At 62.9% G+C, this 19259-nt stretch overlaps 1 protein-coding gene and 1 long non-coding RNA gene across 3 annotated transcripts; one reads left to right on the top strand and one right to left on the bottom strand.

The window, feature by feature from the left end:
• Position 1: 1 nt before the first annotated feature.
• LOC106005931 lies at positions 2–7500 on the bottom strand. Its single transcript, XR_001179660.2, has 3 exons — positions 5704–7500; positions 4462–4547; positions 2–4331 (listed from the first exon to the last, which is right to left on the bottom strand). It is a non-coding gene; the product is annotated as an uncharacterized LOC106005931 (long non-coding RNA).
• Positions 7501–10324: 2824 nt separating this feature from the next.
• Positions 10325–19166, top strand: MVD (mevalonate diphosphate decarboxylase). 2 transcript variants are annotated; one of them, XM_004753834.3, is made up of 10 exons: positions 10325–10481; positions 13669–13739; positions 14135–14249; positions 14616–14762; positions 15435–15634; positions 15822–15896; positions 16085–16303; positions 16641–16756; positions 17841–17949; positions 18490–19166. In XM_004753834.3, the coding sequence occupies exons 1-10, from the start codon at positions 10412–10414 to the stop codon at positions 18568–18570; spliced, it is 1203 nt and encodes a 400-aa protein (XP_004753891.1). In that variant the 5' UTR covers positions 10325–10411; the 3' UTR covers positions 18571–19166. The 2 variants fall into 2 exon arrangements, with proteins under 2 accessions (XP_004753891.1, XP_044932362.1); XM_045076427.1 differs by lacking the exon at positions 10325–10481 and adding an exon at positions 12992–13533.
• Positions 19167–19259: the final 93 nt, after the last annotated feature.

Below are 19259 nucleotides of genomic sequence, written 5' to 3'. Positions count from 1 at the left end.
TCAGAGACCAGAAACGGGGGAGAGCAGGAGGCAGAAGTTCTAGAAGTGGCAGGCCCAGGTGTGCAGAGATGCTGGAGGGTGGCCGGGCACGTGCAGGAAGGGGAGCCGCCCTGGGGCCTGGACCTCGCTGCCGGGTCTGGGGCTTGGGCGTGGAAAGTGGGGTTCTCTTAACACCTGCCCAGGGGAAGACGAAGGGCCATAAGCAGCGGTGGGGGCGGCATTGGAAAACCATGTAAGGACAGCGGGATGCTCAACATTTCACCGAGCTGACCAGGCCTTTTTTTTTTGTTTTTAAGATTTTATTTATTTGACAGACACAGCAAGAGAGGGAACACAAGCAGGGGGAGTGGGAGGGGGAAACAGGATCCCTGCTCCGCGGGGCAGGGCTCGATCCCAGGACCCTGAGACCATGACCTGAGCCGAAGGCAGATGCTTAATGACGGAGCCACCCAGGTGCCTCTGACCAGGCTTTGAGAAACAGGACAGAAAGGCCAGGAAGACCAAAGAGGGTGTGGTCGAAGGCTAGTGGCCAGGATTCCAAGAGTCCGAAGGCAGATTCAGGAAGGATTTCCCCTGAGCCGGAGGTGCCGCTGCCACTCACAGCTGGGCTCGGGGACCAAACAGGTAGCAGGTGACCTGCCCACCACAGCACCGGGCACCCAGCAGGTGCCTGAAATCTGGCCTCCACACTGGGACGCCCAGCTCGGGGCCTGGTTCACAATGAGACCTTAAACTGTTCCTGCCAGAACACAGACCTTTCAGGTGAAGACCAGCAGCGAGGCACTAGCAGGTAGGGCTGGCAGGCCCCGCCCAAGACCAGCCAGACACCTGCAGGACCAGGTGTGCGTGGGGCCGGGTGGGAGACCCCGGCCACCGTCTAGTGAAGTACACAGACTGGCCTGCAGAACGCTCTCTTCCGCAGTGTCTGCGGACGATGACGCATCCTAACTCCAGGACGCTGGGGCGCCCTTACCCACTCCACAGGGGGCGCTGAGAGCTCCGAGTCTCTCTCTCCCTGTCCTGGGGCTGCCGGTCCCAGACAAAGGTGTGGGCAGGCTGGTCCCTCTCTACATGGCCTGCAGACTGGCAACTTCTCCCTATGTCCTCGTGTGGTCCTCTCTCAGTGCCTGATTTCCTCGTGTCCCCAGCCCTGGCACCTGGGTCTGCCCCACTGACCTCCCTGTAACTTGATCAGCTCTTTAAAGATGCTCTCTCCAAACGCAGTCACATCTTGAGGTCCTGGGCTTCCAGATGTCAACACATACACTTGCAGAGGGCAGCTCAGCCTGAGAGCTCCCTTTTGAAACCAGGGATCTTCTGTCAACAGAGAAAGGACAACATGCCCTCCCAGGCACCCGTGCGCCACAAGCAGCCCTCCCTGGAGCAGACTCTGGGGCTCTGAGGTGGGCGCTGTCCCCACCCCCGCTCAGGGCTGGGTGGCACAAGAGGTGGACTGAACTGCTCGGAGGCTCCCGGCCACAACTCACGGGACCAGGACTGGAACCAGGCAGCCTCCCCCAGACCCCAGAATCCTCAGGCCCCGCCCCTGCTGGAAAGCAGCCCTGCAGGGACCCGAGGGCCTCAGGTCAGGCAGCGCCGTGCTCTCTCCCACGCGGGAACCGAGAAGCCTTCCCTGGGTCTGGCTCAGGGACCCGCGCGTCCCTGCTCCTTGTCCTTGGCGCCTTTCCCAGCAGGCCTGCACACGCGCCTCATGATGCCTCTCCCGCATCCCCCAGACTAAGCCCGAAGCATAAATAAAACACGGACTAAAACCCGTACGCACGGGCACCCGGTGGCTCAGTGGGTGAAGCTGCCTTCGGCTCCCGAGGTCCTGGGAGGAGCCCCGCGTCAGGCTCCCTGCTCCGCGGGAAGCCTGCTTCCCCTCTGCCTGTCGCTCCTGCCACTTACTCTCTTCATCTCTCTCTCTCTTAAGTAGAATCTTAAAGTAACAACCTGTACACGAGGTCCTGCCTTGTGCTCTGCTGACGGAGAAGAGCAGGGAGCACCTGCTCGCTGCCCGGCACAGCCCCGAGGAACAGGGCTCGGGAGGAAGCGGGAGCCCCGGCGGCCAGAGGGAAAGCAGAGCCGCAAACCCGACGCCTCTGCCTGCGTCACGGTGGACGTGAGCGCTACGAGCGGAGCCCCCAGGCTAGAGGAAATGCCAACAGTCTCAAAAGGGCTGAGCCGGGACCGTGCAGACACACAGGGAGAGGCTCAGGCCACGGTGCACACAGTCACCGTTCGTCCCGAGCCTTCCTGGGGGGGGCGACCCTGGCTGGATGCGGTGCGGAGGGCGCCAAGCTCAGGGGGCTGCCCTGCTGGGCTCATGTCAAACTCTTCTGCTTTTCGGACAGGGACCCACACTCTCGGCTTACAGAGCCCTCAGTGACACGGCCAGTCCCGTGTCTGAGGACAGTGAAGAGCGTACGGATGACCGGTGACCCCAGACGGAGCCCAGAGCCCCGCTTCCTTCCTGACATGCGCCCCCGGCCCCCACTATCACCGGGGCTCTGTCGCCCGCGGAGCCGCAGACCGTGCTGCCTTCCCTGCATCGGACTCTGGGTTTACGCCTGGTTCAAAGAGCTCAGCTGGGTTCAGCAGTCGCAGGGCAGATAGTTCCGAGGCAGCGAAGACGGTGTGACCCTGACACGACCAGCACAGCAGCTGTCTTCCGTCGGTCCGAGCCAGTCACCAGACCCCTCACTCATAACCACCCACCCGGCAGCTCACACACATGAAATCGGGGCGTCGCTAGGCAGCCACAGTGAGCAGCGACTGGCCTACGGCCATATATACAGACATGAGGTGTGCGGGCTGCTGGGTCAGGACACCCGCGCACACCTGTGAAGCCCCGGTCTGCTCCGTGGCACAGACGCACCCACCGGTCTCCTCCCGCCTCCTCCCCCTCCCTCAGCCCTTCTCCAGGCAGCCAGGCAGCTGCCCTCTGTCACACAAGAGGCTGCTGGCACGTTCTTGAACTCTTAGCAGTGGGATCTGCCATGATCGTTCGCACACCTCAGTCCCAACCCCACGGCCTCAGCACACGACACGTTTTCTTCCCAGACTTCTCAAGGCCTGAGATTCCCTTTGCTGACCCTCCAATGCTGAACTTTCATTGTAGACCACCGTGGTCTGCATTTTAAGAGATGACAGATGTCACAGACCACGTCTACAGACACAGAATACAGACTATCATAGTCCAGATGACAAATGACCCGGACCGTCCTGGTCTACAGACAACAGAGAACATGGACCATCACAGACTAGAGACAGCAGACGACATAGGCCATTGCGGACTGCCGACAACAGGTGACAGGGACTGTCCTGGTCTACAGATGACATGGACTGTCACAGACTGGAGATGACAGATGACAAGAACCATCCTGGTTTACAGATGACAGAGGACATGGACCGTCATGGACTACAGACAACAGACAACACAGACCACCCTGTCTACAGACAACATGGACCATCAGGACTGGAGACAACAAATGGCATGGACTGTCCTGGACTACAGGTGACAAGGACTGTCACAGACTAGAGATGACAGAAGAAACAGGCCGTCCTGGTCTACAGACAACAGATGACATGGACCGTCACGATCTGGAGAAAACAGATGACACTGACCATCACAGTCTAGAGATGACAGATCACATGGACTGTCACGGCCTACAGATGACAGACGACATGGACCATCTTGGAACAGAAACGACAGATGATGCAGACTGCTACAGTCCAGCAATGACAGACGACACGGGAAGTCCCAGTCTAGAGAGGACACAGATGACATAGACCGTCATGGTCTAGAGATGACACGGACCACCACGGTCGACAGACAACAGACTACCAGAGTCTGTGAACAGCAGGTGTGCGGACCACCACAGCTGTAGATGACAGATGTCGCCGACTAGGCTGCAGCAGACAGTGGAGGGCTCTGACCCCGGTGAGCAGGGGTCTCCCTGCTCCAGCTCACCCCTGCGACCAACGAGCTTTGCTCAAGATACAGTTACAACCGCATCATTCCCCAGCCTGAAAGCCAGACCTTTCTCACGGTCTGTGGGGCCTGAGTATTCCCAGCACCTCCGGCAGCACGCCACCGTTTCTGCTCTGTCCTGCTCGCTCCAGCACTGGTCTCACCTCTGCAGGGAGGCTGTGACCCTCCCGAGGACAGGACTCCCCCGGCCTCACCTGGCACCGTGCGCTGCTGGAGGGTCCCTAGAAAGGCTTCACGAACGAACAGAGAGGCTCGTGTGAACTTCGGCAGAGCTTAGAAGAGTCACAGGCTTTACAGCCTGCGTTCTGTGACGACGAGAAAGTCACGCAGCGGCTTCCTGGGGGGACAGAAGGACCGTTCTGGAAGCTGGAAAAGGTGGCTGGGGGTGACCTCATGCCAGGCCAGGGCACGCCCAGTCCTTAAATGCTTCTTGTTCCGTCTCTGCCCCGAGCCCTGCTCCCTCTCACCTTCCCACGATGTCGGCAGGTACCAGGAGTCGGAAAGTGCTCGGCTCTAGCCAAGGAGGCCCTGGATCCACGACTCTGAATCCTCCCTGTAAAGGAGACAGCGGGACCCTTAGAGACGTAACTGCGTGAGCAGAGCCAGGCTTGGAAGCCACGCAGTGCCCGCAGCAGCAGGACGGCAAGAGAAGCAGGGCCCACCCACCAGCCTGCATTCTGGAGAGCAGACCCGGGAGGGAGGGTGGCCCCAGGGAGTTCAGAGCACTGGTCAGGATCCCAGAATGAGTGGTGGAGGCTGGAGAGTCATATTTTGAGGCCTTAAGTGACCACAGGACCTGTCTCTGTGAATCGAACACTCCCTAATAAACAGGAAAACTTTACAAACAGTGGCTCTGGGAGAAAAAAGAGACATTAGGAAGGGGGGCCGGTGCTTCCTGGAGCAACCACGGGGCAAGGTCTCACCCCTTCTCCCCTGAACACGGGCTCCTGAAGGTCTCCAGGACGCCAGGAACGGGTCCCAGCAAACCCCCAGCTCTGGCCACTCTGCCTCACGTCCATTTCTCTCGATGGGACTGCTGGTGAGCTGCGGCAGGTCCCCAGGGTAATTAAAGGACCCGAGCACGCCTCACTGAGCTGCCCAGCAGCTGGTGTTCGAGAGAAGCCTATCGTGAGCATAAATGAACAACTCACGTTGGACTCGGTCCCAGTATGCGGCCTGGAGCAAAGTGCCCGGAGACGGGCAGGCCGGGCAGCTGAAGACCGCTGAGAATCGTCACGCAGGAGACCCAGGAGTGCTGAGCTCTGGTCCCCCTCTGGTCCCCAAGCAGGAGGGACGGGCCACAGGATGACAGTGCCCAGGCCCAAATCCCCACGCCAGGCTGGGACCGCCGGCCTCTGCTGACCACACTCCCACACCAGCCCCTGGCACAGCACTGTGGTGCAGGGCAGGTCCCTGATGGACGCCGACTGAATGACCAATGGGGCCCTTCGTGCTTTCCTGAAACGCCAAGTGCCTGTGGCCAGGAGGTGACCCTTGGCTCTCAGGCCCCACCCTGCATCCGGTCCCCGCGTCTTCAGTTCTGCCTCAGGCGGCTCGTGGAGCAGGGAGGGGCCGAGCAGCAGCCACCGAGGACGGCCGTCCTTTCTTCTGTGTCCGAGCCCTGCACTTGGCAGTCGGCAGTGAGACCGTCTCTCGGACCACAAAGGAAGACACTGGGGCCACCGCAGCGAAGAGACGTACACACGCACCCGAGTCAGGTCTGCTCGACTCCGGAGCCAGCGCACGTCTCCGCTGTCCTTGTGACCCATGGCCTGGCCTTCGGAACAGCAGCTTTCGTCCCTGGCACGCCCTGGTGCTTGCTAGAGACGCAGAGGCCGCACGCCGGGTCTCCCGAGCCAGGATTCCCACAAGCTCGAGAGGACGCGTGTGCGCGAGAACACTGGAGAAACCGCGCCGAGACGTGCTCTCGTCCACACTGGGAGACGACCTGAAATAAAGGGACGTCTCAGGACGCAGACCGGAACCACGACGAGAAGCAACTTCACACCCGTGAAGGCCGCGGTTATTAAAAACAAAGAGGAAAAAGAAAATGAGCACTGGGGCGCCTGGGGGTGTGGTCGGTTGGGTGTCGACTCTGGGTTTCAGCTTGGCTGGTGGGATCGAGCCCTGGGTCGGACTCTGGGCTCGGTGGAGAGTTTGCCTCTCCCCGCCAAATAAAAAATATTAAAAAAAAAAAAAAAAAAGGAAAGGAAAGAAGGGGTGTGGAGCAACTGGGCTCTTTGCGCACTGCTGGTGGGCACCTATGACACGGCTGTCACAGGAGAACACCACAGCAGCTCCTCAAAGAACCGAGAGAACTCCTGGAAGACCCAGCAAGTCCATCTCTGAGTATCTGCCCCAAAGCACTAAGAGCAGGGACCTGAACGGACACTGGGACACCTGTGTTCACAGCGGCGTCGCTCACGATGGCCGGAAGGTGGGAGCAAGCTAAGCATCCCTCAGAGGACGACTGGAAAAGCACGATGCAGCCTGACCCTGCAGGGGACGGTCGCACTCGGCCTTAGGAAAGGTCGTGACACCTGCTACACCGTATGGGGTTGGGGGGAGGGTATTACACTGAGTGAGAAAAGCCGGACACCACAGGACAAACTCTGTACCATCCCACTCACAGGCGGTCCCTGGGAGAGTCGGGTCCGTACGGAAGATGGGGGTGCCAGGGGCTTGGTACAGGACAGGCAGTCGGTTTAATGGGGACGGAGCTCGAGCTGCAGAAGACGCATGGGCGCGTTCTGTGCACGAGCCGCGGCGTCTGCATTACGGTGAGTGCGCGTCACACCCCCGAGCTGATCCAGAAACCACTAAGACAGTAAATTTGAGGCTATGTATATATGTATTTTTAAGATCTATTTGTTTACTTTAGAGAGTGGGGGCACGAGAGAGCGAGCACACAGCAGGAGGGGCAGGGGCTGGGAGAGCGGACCTCAGGCAGGCTGTGCGCGGGGCTCAGCGCCCCACACGGGCTCAGTCCCGTGACCCTGAGACCACCACCGAGCTGAGCCCGAGAGCCAGACGCTCCGCTGACTGCACCCACGTGCCCCTGGGCTTTGTGTATTTCAGCGCAATTTTAAAAAAATGCTTCAAAATAAAAGACTCTGAGGAGGACTGTGGGAGGTGCTTTAGGCTTACAGAAGTACACTCTGCTCTTCCTTCTGGGCCTTGAGATGTCAAGCTTTACCCCCTGTTTTCCACATACCTTTGAAACACGTGAATGGAACAGACAGAAAATCAGAATAATGAGGCCTCTGTGGGCTCAACAAGCATCAGCCCCACAGCCCATATAACCAAAAGCTGAGAGTGGGAAAAACATACATTTACCCAAGAGGCCCTATGAGGGGTTGACTTTACACATGTGGGTGCTGGGCTGAAGGTGTTGGGGTGGGATCTGGGCCCCGCTGCCTTCTTTTTTTTTTTTTAAAGATTTTTACTTATTTATTTGACAGAGAAATCACAAGTAGGCAGAGAGGCAGACAGAGAGAGAGGAGGAAGCAGGCTCCCCACTGAGCAGAGAGCCCGATGTGGGGCTCGATCCCAGGACCCTGAGATCATGACCTGAGCCGAAGGCAGAGGCTTTAACCCACTGAGCCACCCAGGCGCCCCAAGGGCCCCGCCGCCTTCTATAGGGCTTGTCCGTTCAAGGTTCTCCGGTAAATAAGGGAGCCTTTGCCCGCTAACACGTGCGCGGGCGTGCAGGCCCACTTGCCTGAACAGAGTACGGTCTACGTCATCTCCGTAACAAAAACAAAAATAGCCATTTCACTACCCGGGGACGATGGGGAGGAAGGGACATTGTTGGGGTAGAACAGAACCCCATCTTTCTACTCAGTGGGAACCAACAAACGCTATTCTAAACTGGAAAAAGGGATCAGAGAAATTAGAAAGAATATGAGCAGGTTATTTAGAAATACGGAGGAAGGGCCACCTGGGCGGCTCCGTCGGAAAGTGTCTGCCTTCAGCTCAGGGCATATTGCTGGGGTCCTGGGACCGAGCCCCGCGTTGGGCTCCTGTTCCGCGGGGAGCCTGCTTCTCCCTCTGCCTGCAGCTTCCCCTGGTCCTGCAGTTTTTCTTACAAATAAATAAAATCTTGAAAAAGAAAAAGAAATATGGAGAAAAACAACAGATTTGAACAGTGGCCGCCTTTGGGGTACCTGGGTAGCGCAGCTGCTTAGGCACCTGACTCCTGCTCTCAGCTCAGGTCATGACCTAAAGTCCGGGACCGAGCCCCACTTTGGGCTTGGTGCTCAGTGTGGAGACTGCTTGAGATTCTCTCTCCCTCTCCCTGCTCCACTAGCACGCACTGTCTCTTTCAACTAAAATGAATCTTAAAAAAGGAAAAGAAAAAGAAAAAGAAAAAGTGGCTGCCTTTGGGAAGCCCAGACCTGGAGGGGGTAAGTACGCCCCAACGGGTCTAGTTAACGAAGTTTTAAAATCACGCAAATACAACATTACCTTAATCTGTTCAGGCTGCTCTAACCGAAAATCCCAGACTGGGGGCTCACAAGCCCCACTGATGTCTCCCAGCCCAAGACCAAGGTCCCGGCAGATTCCCCGTCGGGGGAGGACCCGCTTCCCGGTTCAGGAGGCCGTGTCCTCGCGGGGCAGGAGCGGGGAGGGCGCGGGAGCCTGACACCGTCACACCGGGGGTTCGGACGTGAGCTTGGAGAACTTCATAAAGGTCCGCGCTGATCTTCCCACCACGCCCACGGCAGAACGCACATTCCGGAGGCTCACAGGTGACCTGGGTACAGAGAACACCCCCTAGGGGGTGCCCAGAACGGTCTATGGTCAACCTTTCCAAACAGGGTGTGGCGGCTTTGCATGAAGCAGGAACAGGACGGCAAGAACACCTCGGAATCACCGCAAAGGCCAGCCGCGGTGGGATAGGACGTTCCCCATCCCACGGAGGGCCCGGGCGCTGCAGGCCGGGTTCCCACCACCGATTCCACTGCCTTCTGGGGACCTGCCAACAGCCATCAGAACGGCCTGACACATCCCACGTGGCCCGGGGATCCCCGCGGAGGAGCCTTCTAAGGAACGCGAGCACCGAAGCAGCTCCCGCTGTGGAAAAAAAGAACCCGCGCCGCCCCCGGCCCGGCCCACCGGCCCCCAACAGGCGGTGAGCTGGGAAGGCGCCGGCCGGTCTAGACGCGGGGACCGGGGCGCACTCCTGCACCGGGCGGCCAGGATCCCCAAGAAGCACCTGCGTGGGACACGGCGGCTGCGGGCCGAGGGCGGGGACATCGGGAGCCGCAAGGCCACCAGCTCCGGTTTAAGACCAGGAAGCGGTCGGGGGCTCCGGGGCGGTCATGGCTGTCGGGGGCCCCGACGCCGGGCCTGGAAACCAGGTGGAACGCGGTGCCGCACCGCAGACTGGACCGGAACCATTCAGCGCCCCGTGCACACGGCGCGCCCCGCTGGCAGCCGGGAGAGGTCCCCGCGGACCCCGGGCTTTAAGCGGAGGGTGAGTGGGGCTGCGGGGCGGCCGAGGGTCACACGCGCCTCTGGGCTTCTGCTCGGGTCAGGACCTCCGGCAGCGGGGTCCGCGGGACACTCCGCCTCCTCCCCGCCCCCACAGAAGTCCGTCCGTTTCTTAGAAACTGCGGGGCCCGAGTCGGAGACGGTCCGAAGCCACGGCCCTGGCGCCGGCCCGACCCGGCCCAGCTCGGGGTGGGGACGCCTGACCGCGGGGGCGCGGGGGCTCCACGGCCGTCAGGCGAGGGAAGACGCATGGGCCCCACGGGGCACGCGGACCCCGACGGCCCGGAGGGCGGAGACCTGTGCGCCCCGCGCGGGCGGGGGACCCCGAGGGTCAGGCGTGCGGGTGCGCCCCGCGGCGCCCGAGACTCCGGGGCTGGCCCTTCGGCGCCGCGGCACCCCTAGCACGGTCACCCCGCCTGCCGTCCGGAGCTGCTGACGGCGTCTGGGCGCCTGGTCCCCCTGAGCCCAGCCCGGCAGGACGGGCCCTCGGGGCGCGTCCCCCACCGCGTCCGGCCGCGGGAACCTGCCCCCTCCGCCGCAATCCAGGGTCGCTCGGAGGAGGTCCGACGCCACGCGCCTGCGCAGACCCCTGCGCCTGCGCGGTCCCAGCGCCTACGCAGAGCTCCGCGCCTGCGCAGTCTCTGCTCCTACGCAGAGCCCGGCGCCTGCGTGGAGGGGATGCCAGGACAGATCTCCGCGCTTGCGCAGAGCCTGCGGGTGCGGGCCCGCCAACGGGGGCGGGCCCAGAGTCGGCAGTCCATCGTTCGATCCCCTTCATTGGCTGAGAACTGGAGCGGGGGCGGGGCCCCGAGCTGACTGGGCGGCGTGCGAAACGGAGGGTCCCTGCGAGCCAATCGCAGGGCGGGCGAGGTGCGAGCCGGGCCCCGCCGCGGCTGGAGGCTGAATTGCGGTTTCTTGGCCATGGCCCCTGAGAAGCCGGTGGTGGCAGTGACCTGCACCGCGCCGGTCAACATCGCGGTCATCAAGTACTGTGAGTGCGCGGCCCGGGGCGCCGGACACGACCCACGCGGGACGTCCACCCCCTGGGGGGCGGGACGGGGGAGGGTGACTGTCCCCGCGGGTGCGGGATGGGGTGGGGGACAGTGTCCACGCTGGGGCGAGGCGGGGGGAGGGTGACTGTCCCCGCGGGGGCGGGATGGGGTGGGGGACAGTGTCCCCGCTGGGGCGAGGCGGGGGGAGGGTGACTGTCCCCGCGGGGGCGGGATGGGGTGGGGGACAGTGTCCACGCTGGGGCGGGACGGGGGGAGGGTGACTGTCCCCGCGGGGGCGGGATGGGGTGGGGGACAGTGTCCACGCTGGGGCGGGACGGGGGGAGGGTGACTGTCCCCGCGGGGGCGGGATGGGGTGGGGGACAGTGTCCACGCTGGGGCGAGGCGGGGGGAGGGTGACTGTCCCCGCGGGGGCGGGATGGGGTGGGGGACAGTGTCCACGCTGGGGCGGGATGGGGGGAGGGTGACTGTCCCCGCGGGGGCGGGATGGGGTGGGGGACAGTGTCCACGCTGGGGCGAGGTGGGGGGAGGGTGACTGTCCCCGCGGGGGCGGGATGGGGTGGGGGACAGTGTCCACGCTGGGGCGAGACGGGGGAGAGTGTCCACGCAGACGGCGAGTCTCGCGGGGGCGGGATGAGGTGGGTGACAGTCCGCACTGGGGCAAGACAGGGTCGGGTGACTGTCCCCGCGGGGGCGGGATGAGGGCGGGTGGCATTGTCCACGCAGATGGCGAGTCCCGCGGGGGCGGAGTGAGGGCAGGTGACAGTGTCCACGGGGATGCCCAGCCCCACAGGGCAAGACGGGAGGGGGGTGGTGTGTGACAGTGTCCACGCGGGATGGGAGGGGGGAGACAATGTCCACACGGAGGGCCACCCCGGGGCTGGGGACCCACGGTCTCCCGCAGCCGGCCCCCTGGGGCCCCCTCTCCTCTGCAGAATGCTGTGAGCGCAGTCACTGCGTGTGCAGCTTTGAGGAGTGGCCCTTGTCACTTGCCGGGTTCCGGAGACTCCCACGGGAGGCTGCTCAGGTCATTACTGGTCCTTCTAGTGCTGAGTCCTGTTCCCTGGTGGGGCCGTCCCACACGGTCCTCGGCGGCGGCTGGACTGTTTCCAGGTTGAGCTTTATTGTGGATAAAGCTGCCGCTGCACCACTGGGAACCCAAGTTGTCCCTCTTCGGGGGCGAATGCTGGGTCATAAGGTGGTTGTATTTCAGTTTTTTATTTAAAAAAATTTTTTTAAGATTTTACTCATTTGAGAGAGAGAGTGCATGGACAGTGGGGGAAGGGGCAAGCGGAAGAGGGAGAAGCAGTCTCCCCACTAAGCAGGAGCCTCACTCGGGACTCCATCCTGGAGTCCCGGGATCGTGACCTGAGCTGAAGGCAGACGCTCCGCCGTGTGAGCCCCACAGGGGTCCCTGCTTCCCCTCTCTGCCTCTCATTCCCCCACAAGGTTCTCTGATTTTATCAGGCAAATAAATAAAATCTTTTAAAAAAACCCAGAAACGCCGCGGCCCACTTTGCGTTTCCACAGCAACGTCTGTGTGATCCTGGTCTTCAGCCGTTGCTGGTGTCCTCACTGGTTTTTATTGGAGCTTTTCTGACCGGTGGGGTGACATCTGGTTGTGGGTTTCCGCCCAGGGATCCCGAACCCCTGGCCTGGTGCTCACCTGCGACCCGCGTGTCCTCTCTGGGCGGTGTCTGCTTGCGTCCCCTGGCCACGTCCTGCTCGGACCGTGTGCTTCCTCCCCATGGAGATGTGAGAGTCCACAGTCTAGCCGAGGCACTAACCCTCTGCTGGACGCGTGCCGGCACCTCCTCCCGCCCGTAGCTTGTCCGATCATCCTCCTAACAGGGTTTGAGAGTTTTGAGAGTTTTGCCCAAGTCCAGCGTATCAGGCTTTCCGTGAATAGATCGCGCTTTTGGTGTCAAGTGAGACTCCTCTGCCTGGTCCGACACCGAATGATTTTCTCCCGTATGTTTTTCTTTTTCTTTTCTTTTTTTTTTTTTAAAGATTTTATTTATTTATTTGACAGAGAGAGATCACAAGTAGATGGAGAGGCAGGCAGAGAGAGAGAGAGAGATAGGGAAGCAGGCTCCCCGCCGAGCAGAGAGCCCGATGCGGGACTCGATCCCAGGACCCTGAGATCATGACCTGAGCCGAAGGTAGTGGCTTAACCCACTGGGCCACCCAGGCGCCCTCCCGTATGTTTTTCTTTTTTTCTTTTTCTTTTTTTTTTTTTTTTTTTTAAGATTTTATTTATTTAATTTGACAGACAGAGATCACAAGTAGGCAGAGAGGCAGCAGAGAGAGAGAGAGGAGGAAGCAGGCTCCTGCCGAGCAGAGAGCCCGATGCGGGGCTCGATCCCAGGACCCTGAGATCATGACCTGAGCTGAAGGCAGTGGCTTAACCCACTGAGCCACCCAGGCACCCTCCCGTATGTTTTTCTAAAGGTTTTGTAGCTTCACGTTTTAAATCAAAGTCTCCACCTTGACTTGTTTCTCTGCGGGAGGTGTGAGAGTCGGGTCGCCGTCTGTGTCTGGCCGTGGATGTCCAGGTGTCGGGCAGCATGTGCTGAGAAGCCCCCTCCCCTTGCAGCGCTTCTGCGCTTTCTCAGAGACGAGCTGGGCGCGTTTGTGCGGGTCCCTGTCTGGGCTGTCATGGGTCACCTGCGAGGCGTGGTCCTTACCACCGCCCGTGACTGTCCCCTCCAGACACCACACACGCTGTGTGTGCTTCCCAGAGAGCTCCGCGACTTCCCACGTGGGGACGGTTCCCTCGTCTGGTGCGCGGGGAGTGGAGGCGGCCCCACATGTCTCCAGGGCCCAAGCGCAGAGAGCTTGCAGGAGTCTCAGTCACCAGGGCACTCCTGCGTGGGGGGCGAGAGTGCTCAGTGGCCACTCCAAGGCAGTTAGTTGAATGGATGAAACAAGATAAAACGTGCGATGAGCTAGGGGCATGGACTGGCCTCCAGCTCTGCTCTGGGAGCGGGAGCCCAGCGAAGTGGGGGAGCCATCCAGGAAGACTTCCCGAAGGTGAGGGCCCAGCAGGAAGAGGACGTGTCTGATGCCCGGCAGATGGGGGAGCACTGGTGGGGAGGACTGAGGGCAGCAGGTGCTGTTTGCAGGGCTGGGAAATGGACTGGCCTGGCCTTCGGTTGTCTGTTCCAGGGGGAAAGCGAGATGAAGACCTGGTCCTGCCCATCAACTCCTCTCTGAGTGTCACTTTGCACCAGGACCAGGTCAGTACGGGTCAGCACCGAACACCAGAGCAGATAATCACCAACCTTCTGCTGCGCTCGTGTGGGACGATTGGCCGCTCAACTCTCCACCCGCCCCTGCTGGGATGGCTCCTCCCGGGCACTCCCGTCCTCCGTGGTCCCTTCCTCCTGGAGCCACGCCCAGTGGCTCTGCTGTGGCCCAGGAAGGTGTGGGCTGCACCCTGGAGCCGGAGCCAGGCTGGGCTCCGCGCCTGCTGCACGGCTTGAGGCCTTCCTCTCCGCCTGGCCTGGCTGCCTCAGCCTCCACAGCCCCGTTCTCCAGGTGACGGGGAAGGGCCACGTAGGAAGGCCCTCCCCAGCGGCCGGGGGCGCTTAGGCGGCCCCTGCCCTGAGGTGGCCTGTGTGTTCTTTCCCAGCTGAAAACCACCACCACAGCTGCTATTAGCAAGGACTTCACCGAGGACCGGATCTGGCTGAACGGCCGGGAGGAGGACGTGGAGCAGCCCCGCCTCCAGGCCTGTCTGAGGGAGAGTGAGTGCGCTTGCGGGAGGGACGCGTGCGGCCCTGGGGCCGGCCGGGTGGATCCTCACTCCCCGGTCCCTTCTTCACTCCGGCTCGGGTCTCAGTGCACTGAAGGTGCTGCTGCCTCTTAGCTCCCCCGCCTTCCCAGCACAGCCCAGCCCCTCAGGGAAAGGGGGACGCCTGTCAGCACAGCCGGAGCCGGTCTGGCGTGGAGGCTGGGGTCTGGGGCTTTGCCCTGAGCGGGAGGCCTGCACCAAGTCCGGGGCAGAGGCCCGGCTTCAGCTGTGCCGTTGCCCCTTCCTGGCCTGTGGTGGGGGAGATGTCGGGAACAGGTCGGGGCCACGCTGCCTGTGACCGTCTCCCCCGTCCCTTTAGTCCGCCGCCTGGCCCGGAAGCGGAGGAGCGCCGGTGACGAGGACCCAGCGGCCCTTGGCCTCAGCTACAAGGTTCATGTTGCATCCGTGAACAACTTCCCCACGGCCGCGGGCCTGGCCTCCTCAGCGGCGGGTTACGCCTGCCTAGGTGGGTGCTCACAGGAGCCCAGGGCCCCTGAGGGGTGTGCTGTGGCAAGCGGCACCTCTTGCTCTTGGCCTCCAGGGATCCGGGTGCCCAACTCTTCCTGGGGCTGTGCGTGTAGAATCCTCTGGGTTATTTGTGTCAGAAACCCATCTCCAACTCACTTAAGCCTAAGATAGGAGCAGTTTCTTGGCTTAGCTGGCTTCAGGTGCAGCTGGCTCCAGGTGCTCTGACAGACTCCTTGGCAACTTGTCTCCCTCCCTCCAGTCCCCTGCGTGGCTTCCCTGTATGCTGGCTTCCTCTCCATTAGGCCCTCCCCACCTGGGGCAAGCTGGGCACCACATGGCAGGTGGCAGGCTCACCGTGTGTGGCCTGGCCGAAACCCAGATCAGCCGGCTCACATGCCACTGCCTGAGACGCCCACGGTGACTGACAAGGCCAGGAGGACACCCCGTGCTGGGGGCAGAGAGCTCACCTCACGGGCCCCCGGCTCAGTGTCTTGGCGTCAGCCGCTCGGCCAGACCAGCCCTGCTTCCTGGGGGCCCGCACTGCTAGCTGCCAGCCTCATGCCCACTTTTCGGGCCTCTCTGCGTTGGTCTCTGCGCCACATGCTTTTCAAAGTCTTTGTCCCCACCGCACCCATCTGAGCCTCCTGTACCCTTCCCTCTGTGCCTTCAGCCTATACCTTGGCCCAGGTCTATGGGGTTGAGAGTGACCTCTCGGAAGTGGCACGCCGGGGCTCGGGCAGCGCCTGCCGGAGCCTGTACGGTGGCTTCGTGGAGTGGCAGATGGGGGAGCGGGCCGATGGGAAGGACAGCATCGCCCGGCAGGTGGCCCCGGAGTCACACTGGCCGGAACTCCGAGTTCTCATACTTGTGGTGAGTGAGGCTGGAGGGGGGCAGCTCCTCCGGGCCTGTGGGCGCGCCCGGTGACGGAAGCACCCGCCCCGGCTCTGACTCCCCATGGCAAAGGGGCTGCTGTTCCCAGGCGGGGGGCGACGGATGGGATGCGGCGGTGTTTTGGGCTGCGGCTGCGTGTGGGGTCCATGCCTGTTCTCTGGGGCAGGTGAGCGCGGAGAAGAAGCTGACGGGCAGCACCGCGGGCATGCGGACCAGCGTGGAGACCAGCCCCCTGCTCAGGGTAAGGCTGGCGCCGGGATGGCCCAGGGCACGTCCCATACCTCCCGGCACGCGGCGGGCTCCACCCGCGTCCCTCAAAGCCCCGCTGGTCTGCCCGGCTCAGCCCCGCAGTGTTGCTGCCGGCCGCCCTGCCGAGCCGGGACTGCGACCTGGGGGGCGGCTGGCGCCTCACGGGACCGTGCCTTGCAGTTCCGGGCTGAGTCGGTGGTGCCCGCGCGCATGGCAGAGATGGCCCGCTGCGTGCGGGAGCGGGACTTCCCGGGCTTCGCCCAGCTCACCATGAAGGACAGCAACCAGTTCCACGCCACCTGCCTGGACACCTTCCCGCCCATCTCTTACCTCAGCGACACGTCCCGGCGCGTCGTGCACCTGGTGCACCGCTTCAACGCCCACCACGGGCAGACCAAGGCAAGGCCGGGCCGCTCCTGCCGGCTCCCCAGACCCGCGGCGCGCTCCCTGTGCCGGCCCTCAGGCCCAGAGCTGCTGCACAGCCGGCTGCAGTCCGGCGCAGGCCGGCTGAGACGGGCTTCGCGGCCCCTCTGGACCCGGCCGTTGGCGGGCGCTTAGTCTCTTGGCCAGCGTATGGGTGCACGGCCCCCATTTGGCACTTGAAGGTGCGGGTCCTGAGCCTGTGGGAAGGGGGCGGCGGCTTCCCTGCAGTCAGCGCGGGGTCTCCGGGGCCAAGGAGAGGTGGGAGCTGGGCCAGCCGCCCTGCAGACACTCACGCGGGCCCCGGGGCTTCCAGGTGGCATACACGTTTGACGCGGGCCCCAACGCCGTGGTCTTTGCCCTGCACGACACCGTGCCTGAGTTTGTGGCTGCCGTGAGGCACTGCTTCCCCCCCGAGTCAAATGGAGACAAGTGAGTTGGGGGTCCCCCACATTTGGGAGGCGTGAGGGGAGGAGTGGAGTCTCCTGCTGAGATCTGGGGCGCTGGCCCCCGAGGCCCTGGTGCTAAGTGGGGGGGTCCCGTGGGAGTCTTAGTCTCTGCAAGGGACCCCAAGTGCTGTGTCACCAAGGGCGCCTCCCTGTAACCATCACGCATCACAGCCTGTGGCCACGCGTGCAGGTGTAAGCAGCATCATGGTTTCTGGGGCTGGAGCCCGGGTCCCTTCTAGTCATCTCGGTGCAGGGACACCTCGCTGCTAGGGGTGCGGGGAACGTGTGGGGTCGGCGTGTGTGTCGCCGTCATTGGGGGGACACTGACTTGTAGTGTGTGGGGCTGGAGGGCTGGCTTCCTCACCGGGTGGACAGACCCCATGACCAGGGACAGCCCCCGAGGCAGCAGGCATCCTTGCGGGAGCCTGAACTCATCGCTCCTGGCCCCCTGCGGCAGCTTGTGGGTTCGCGCGTCCTGGGGAAGCAGGGGCTCCCACTGGGACTGAGGTGCTGCTGCTTCGTTTCTCAAAGGCTCGGTGTATTTGAGAGAGAGGCAGCTTGAGTGGGGAGAAGAGCAGAGGCAGAGGGAGAAGCAGGCGCCCTGCTACGCGCGGCCCGACACGGGCTCAGATCCAGGACCCTGGGATCGTGACCTGAACCGAAACTGAGATTTGGTTGCTGGGCACCCTGAGCCATGCAGGCCCCACGAGGTGCTCCTTTCTGACCTTTGTCCCACCCCGGCCAAGTAGGAGCCGCGGGTGAGGAGTGGAAGGAGGAAACCAGAGCCCCCACTCCTGGTGACCCCAGCAGGCGCGCACTCACTCGTGCTGGGCATCATGCGCGAGGTCAGACACACACCACGGAGCCGTCACCCCTTCCACGGCCCGGGAGGGCGCGCCCCGCAGCTGTCCCCATGCTGCTGTGCGAGCGGCACTGCCACCTGGTTCCGGAGCTTCTGCATTTCCCCGGAAGGGACCCCCTCCCCCATGCCAGCTGCCAGTCTGCTTCCTGTCTCGCATCTGCGGCCTCCGTCCGTGGCCTCAGACCTGCCGCCCGTCTTTCCCCAGGTTTCTCAAGGGGCTGCCCGTGCCGCCCGTCCCACTCTCAGACGAGCTGAAAGCGGTGCTGGACGTGGACCCCACCCCCGGCGGCGTCAAGTACATCATTGCCACCCAGGTGAGGCCCAGGGCCCGGCTGACCGAGGGGGCGCGTCCAGCCCCGCGGGCTCAGCTCCTGCCTGCCACCAGGTGAACGGACGCCGTTCAGCTGCCGTCTGTCGTGGCTGGAATGCCGGGACACGGTGACGTGGCCTTTGGGTTTTCAGAGTTTGTACTGTCTGGCTTGACCCTTCACTCAGCCACCCTCCGAGTGGGTGTGTAAGGACCCCCGGCGTTGCGGGGCAGTGTTCCCTGTGCTGCGGGGGGACTTGGGGAGACACAGGCTCTGGGGGTCCTCGGGGCCTTCCCAGCTCACCCCACAGGAGCGGGTCACAATCCCAGTTGGAAGGCCTGAGCCCGCCTTTCACCGAGACTGGTCTGATCCTGATTCCTGTGACCTGAGCCCCCAGGCCCACGGTCTCTACCTTGCACCTGGGACGTGCTGTCCGCCCCACATCTGGGTGATGGAGGCCAAGAGACGGGGGCCCCTGTGGGGCAGGACGCTGCCGCGTGGGTTGTTACCTTCTGACCTGTACTTCCCTGCCTCCCCATCGGACAGGTGGGACCCGGGCCTCAAATCCTGGAGGACCCTCACGCTCACCTCCTGGGCCCGGACGGCCTGCCGAAGCCGGCTGCCTGACCGCCTTCCCTCAGGGGAGCTCTAGCCGTCCCTGGAAGAAGACTGCTTCACTGGGATGGGGGTGCTGGGGGTGGCGGCCGGGGGGTCTGTGCTTGTTGGGGCTCCAGGCCGGACCCCGCGCTGCGGCCGAGTTGGGTCAGTGGAGTGACCAAGCCGTTGGGGAACGCTCCCCCCCCCGCCCCCGCCAAGTGCCTCCCCCAGTGCTTCGCTGAGAAGAAAGCGGGTCCCAGCACCGGGATCCGATTCTGGGCGCGGAGCCGGATGGTGTGCAGCAGCTGGGCATCCCTTCAAGGGGCTGCTCCCACTGCCCCAAACGGCAGCTCTGCTGGACGTGACGGGGAGTCGGCACCCCTCCTCTGAGCTGGACGACAGGTCACCGCTACAGACCTCAGGGACCCCCCACAGAAGCTTCAAGCCTCAGCTAGCCCCCCACAGCTCCTCGGCCGGACTCATGCCATGCGGAACAAATGGAATGTTTCTTTGTAGAAAGACCCCTGGCATGTCTCTAGCGGGAGATGGGCGAGCGGCCCCAAGGTGGGTGCGTTGCACGGGAGCCTGTGGGCTGCCGGGAATAAAGCCATTGGTGCTGCCTGGGACAGACGTGTTTTATCGCGGTTCCGACCCTGGCACTCTGGGGCCCCTGTGTTGCGAGGCCGGGAGGGCGTGGATGGAGTGCGCGGGAAAGCCGC

The sequence above is a fragment of the Mustela putorius genome, unplaced genomic scaffold (genome assembly GCF_011764305.1).
Source record: "Mustela putorius furo isolate JIRA1106 unplaced genomic scaffold, ASM1176430v1.1 tig00000174_pilon_pilon_pilon, whole genome shotgun sequence".
NCBI lineage: Eukaryota > Metazoa > Chordata > Mammalia > Carnivora > Mustelidae > Mustela > Mustela putorius.
Note: the sequence above shows the minus strand (reverse complement) of the source record. Positions and strands in the feature narration are given on the sequence as shown.

What these genes read in the sequence shown, in the direction of transcription:
- MVD (XM_045076427.1), top strand. Translation starts at nt 13,311, where the DNA reads ATGTCTCCAGGGCCCAAGCGCAGAGAGCTTGCAGGAGTCTCAGTCACC. An exon ending in TCACTTTGCACCAGGACCAG is followed by an intron (nt 13,740 to 14,134) that starts GTCAGTACGGGT and finishes GTTCTTTCCCAG; the next exon opens with CTGAAAACCACCACCACAGC. An exon ending in AGACCAGCCCCCTGCTCAGG is followed by an intron (nt 15,897 to 16,084) that starts GTAAGGCTGGCG and finishes CGTGCCTTGCAG; the next exon opens with TTCCGGGCTGAGTCGGTGGT.